This window comes from Penaeus chinensis, chromosome 27, assembly GCF_019202785.1.
Source record: "Penaeus chinensis breed Huanghai No. 1 chromosome 27, ASM1920278v2, whole genome shotgun sequence".
In the NCBI taxonomy this organism is placed as follows: Eukaryota; Metazoa; Arthropoda; class Malacostraca; order Decapoda; family Penaeidae; genus Penaeus; species Penaeus chinensis.
The window spans coordinates 19526295-19530789 of NC_061845.1; the positions used below are offsets into that span (position 1 = coordinate 19526295).

The 4495-nt window shown below is 38.3% G+C and overlaps 1 protein-coding gene across 1 annotated transcript in view; it reads right to left on the bottom strand.

Moving 5' to 3' along the window:
* Nucleotides 1-1350: 1350 nt before the first annotated feature.
* The window catches only part of LOC125039558 (mediator of RNA polymerase II transcription subunit 8-like), a gene marked incomplete in the record, with an annotated part of 8718 nt that continues 5573 nt past the window's right edge, over nt 1351-4495 (bottom strand). The window contains 2 exon segments of the mRNA XM_047633631.1: nt 1351-1556; nt 1667-1904. Of these exon segments, the coding sequence (XP_047489587.1) occupies nt 1477-1556; nt 1667-1904 (318 nt within the window).

Sequence of the window (4495 nt, forward strand, 5' to 3'; positions counted from 1 at the left end):
AAAACACATAAATATGATATAACTGCCTTTCAGCAGTTAGGGGTGTATTCAAAACATGGCGATAGGGGAACTGGTTAAGGAAGTTTTCTGGTTCAAAAGGGCGATATTTGTTGATTTCCAAAATGGTAAATAGTCCCATATATTTTCATTAGTTGTTTAGACATAATGTGGCTTTGTTATATTTAAGAGTACTTTTCATATAATTCTTATAAAACATTGCTACAACTATCCGTTAGGTACCTGTAGCAATAATCAAGCCCAAACAGTTATTAATGGGTAAATGTTATGGAAAATAAGAGTAACCAATAATTTTACATATCACAATGTGATAAAAAATGAATATACATTTATTTTGTATTTTTTTAGATGTAATTTTAAGAGGGTGAAACTTTTGGCGGTATCATATCACGTTTTCCTGCGCTTGTTTACCATTCATCAAATTTCTTCCAAAAACTTAAGTGCCCAATTACGTCTAAACAAGGGAGAATGAATTTACAGGTATAGATAGTGTTTTTTCTTTCTCCCGAGTCAACTACCAAGTCAAAAAGGTAGTCTGTAAATATGTAATGATAAAGGCAAATATAGGCAACAGACGTTTTATTATATATTTATATATTTAATTTATTCAGTTATCATCATTTAATAACTTTCATGGAAGCTTTATTTGTCAAGTGATTCTGTAAGCAATTGTATACAAATATCTGCATCTTTGTGTATGCTTTCATGCATATAATTTAAAATTTAGAATATGTGTGGTAATGTTTGCTTAGACTTCCCAACATTGTTTAACAATTTACTTAACAATATTGTTATACCTCATTGCACTAGTGTTACCAGATAATATTCCAGCTTGATAAGTTCGAGGTGGCCGCAAACTTATTCGGCCATCTGTACAAAATTATCATCATTAGCCATGGTAAGCCGTTTGGGGAAGAGAAACGATCCACCCCTCTGGGTCTGCATGGTGGGTAAAGGCACCATGGCTTCCCAAGGCTGTTCAGGACTGATCCAAGATCAGCCTTTTATCCTTTCAACACATCTTTCACACCTTTGAAAATGACAGATGGGGTTGAAGAGGAGGAAAAGCAGAGTGGGAGAAAAAGCGCAGTGGAAAATTGGTTAAGCCGAGGCCTAAGGCCCTAGGCATGGAGGAGGGGGTGATCCCAAAAATTAAGCTCAAACCTTTGCTTCCTAATCTGACCTGTCAGTAAAATTTCTCTCAAGCATCTCTTCTTTCTGCAAAAAAGTTTACTTACGATTTCTGATTGAACAATTGTAAAATGATAATTTTGGGGCAATCACCCACTCCTTTTTTATTAACTTTTTCATGGGTAAATCAGTCTATAGTAGGTCTTGCACAAAGATATTGTTATATTATTTCAAAGAATGCTTTATTCTCTCCAGGAATACAACTATCACTGAAGAACTTTCTGAATAAAATAGGAAGACGTTTTCAAGAAAAGATTTTGCTTATTTTCATCGACCATATGGATTCATAGCAGACGCAGCCTTGATGTTAGTTTTCACTGAACTAACAGCCTTGCTTGTATTTGGCACTGAAAAAAAAAATATATATATATCAAAAGTAGTTAAAACTACATACCTATCATTTTTCTTATAAACATTTCATTTTCCTGCATGCAAAATTAAAAAAAGGGAAACTCACTCTGAGGAGGAGGTTGCTGAGGCATTGTTGGTGATGGTCCTGGAGGAGGGGCTCTTCCTGGCATCATTTTTATACCTTTTCCTGTGCCAAGAGCAGCAAGAAGTACCTCAGTCTCACTGTTAGAGCACGTCTGAGGCTGATTCGTGCGTGATGCAGTTTCAGTTTCCCATTCTTCCCGCGCAGTGTTCACAAGGTCCATAACATGTTTTACTACCTTGTTGTGGACATTGATTTGTTTCTGGAGTAGAAATGAAGTTTGTTGTAATAATAATAATTACGGACAAAGAAAACTTCTCATGGACCAACTTCATGGAATTCAGCGAGATGCTGTGAAACTATCAAGGCATGATTCATGTCTTGTACTGATATTTAAAAATATGCTTAAAAAGAATGGGTTGTTTGCTGCATATCTATATGAATGAGAAAACTCAGGTACAAGCAGAGGAATATCTAATTCCTTCTTTTTGTAATTGCAATGCATGGGAAAAACTATAAAACTTATGGATCCATAGCTAATTCAGTGATGCAAAAAAAGAGCTGTCCTCAACAGGATGACACACTGTACTTGGTAACTTCAATGTACCAACCGGCTACCAAGATAATTATATGCCTGTTAGCCCTCCATGGCTTAGCAATTGATCTGGTTAATGGTACCATTGCTCCTGCTTGCACTGATGGATTAGTTCAGTATGCAAGTAACACGAAACACTTGGTGCTTACTACAGAATCTTCCAGAATTTCAGGGTATTCTGGAGTGGCAAGACTTGTAGTACTGATCAAAACATTATGGTTCACTACAAACCTTACATTCATCCAGAGACAACCCTAGGATGATTCACCTAATCAAGCTCGGGGAGGACTGTAGCTACCCTACAAAATGGCAGCACTTCATTTCTCAGGGGTCATGAAAGTAATCAACACAGCTCACTTGGTTGCATCAACTCCTAGTGGCATAGGACCAAGATATGGAAGGCTATCTCCAAGATGAAGGCTGGAAAAGCATAGCACTGCATGCTGCCATCTGACTTTGATACCATTGCCCACAACCTGTCAAGTGGTAGAGTCATTCCTCTCTGAAAGAAGAAAGGGTATCTTCATACTTTGTCACAAGTTTTGTTGTAGACTGCTTGGACACTAATATTGACCTCAAGATATTTGTCTCAGTGCAAGGCAAATCATGCTGGGAGACCAATGGTTAATGAGTACAGAGCAAAATAAATGTGCTAGACATTAAAGGCCATCTAGCAATATTGAACGGTGTACTAACAAAAAAGGTAAAGGGAGGGGAGGGGGGTGAGTCGATGGTTAAATGTGCTACATGTCAAAAGTTGTACAGCTTTTCAGAATAATATGGCATTGCCCTACCCTGGGCCTGGGTCTTTAGTCTCCGTCTCCTGAGCCCGCCACAACAACAAGCAAGAGACTCCTACAAGCAATTCTAACTAAAAAGTTTATACCACTAATGTTGCATAGAGCTTTCATCCACTCAATGCAGGGTAGAACTGGGTAAGGATTATGTGACAGACCTTAACTTTGCCAATGATGCTACTATCCTGTTCAAGTCTGTGGGGACCCTAGAATGGATCTTGATGTAGTCAACAGCGATATGTAACCCTTGTGTTAAAAAGTGTCTCTGGACTTTGGGGGTCTGATAGAACATATTCAGATGATACAGACTAGAAGCAACTACAGTGACATTACCCACAATTATATGTTCTGGAAATTTAACTGATAACTATAGGATGCTCTTTCTTCAACTGTTTGTATGGACCTTCATTGCCTGGAGGGTGATCAGGGAAACTGCTTGGCATATATGATTTACTGAGGGTTTCCAATTACAGAGGAAAAGCTTGGGAAAGTAATGCAAGGAAGTGAAGCCATCCATGGGGGGTAGTGGTGAGGTAATAGATGTTTACACAAAAGAGAAGTTGAACTTGGTCCCTGACAATGTACCTGTATCTCTTTTAGAAGTAAAGGCAAGAGTAAAACAGAGAGCATGGAATGGCCTTTAAATGGTCATGTGGAGTGTCTTTACTTGTGAGTATAACAATGAAGGGAAAGTACAGGAAAACACACAAATATGCCGAAGACCTTTTCGCATTTACTGCTTCATCAGGGCATATAGAACAAGAGATACATAGAAGTATATATATGTACTTGGCGGTCAGGGTCACTTCGGTGATCAGGTGAGTGATGACCTTGGCTACTTCCACGAATAGCCTTTTGGCATAATTGTGTGTTTTCCTGTACTTCCCTCCATAGGTCTACTTGCAATTTGTTTGACATGAATTGCACACACGTCTTCACTTGTACATCCTTTACTGACCCTGCCATACGCCTTGAATATTGGGAGAATGAATGTATGACTTCCCATTTTTTGTTAACTCAGGGATGTTCTAACAAGGAAGTTAAAATACACTGGTTATAGTACTTGATAGAAGAAACAAGGCATTCTAGTCATTAATGACATAGGGTGGGGCTTGGGAACGAAGCCCCCAAGTATAGCCTTATAATAACGTATTGTGGTGAAAAGGGTAAAAATTAGCTAACGATTAGGGTAACTGGATAGAAGAAGGGATGAAGAAGAGAAGGGGAGACAGACAGGGGAGAGTTTTTTTTTTTTTTTTTTTTTTTTTTTTTTATAAAAGTTTAGTTTTGATTCCATTTATTACAATGGATATTCTTGGTGTGACATACTGTCTGTTTCATTTTCCTTCTAAACTATCCCCTGTGTGCAAGGAATGGCCAGGGTTACCATACACAGGCGATTCTAACGTAGGTCAGCAAGATTGCTAGACGAGAACGCTACCGCTGCACGACACAGCACAG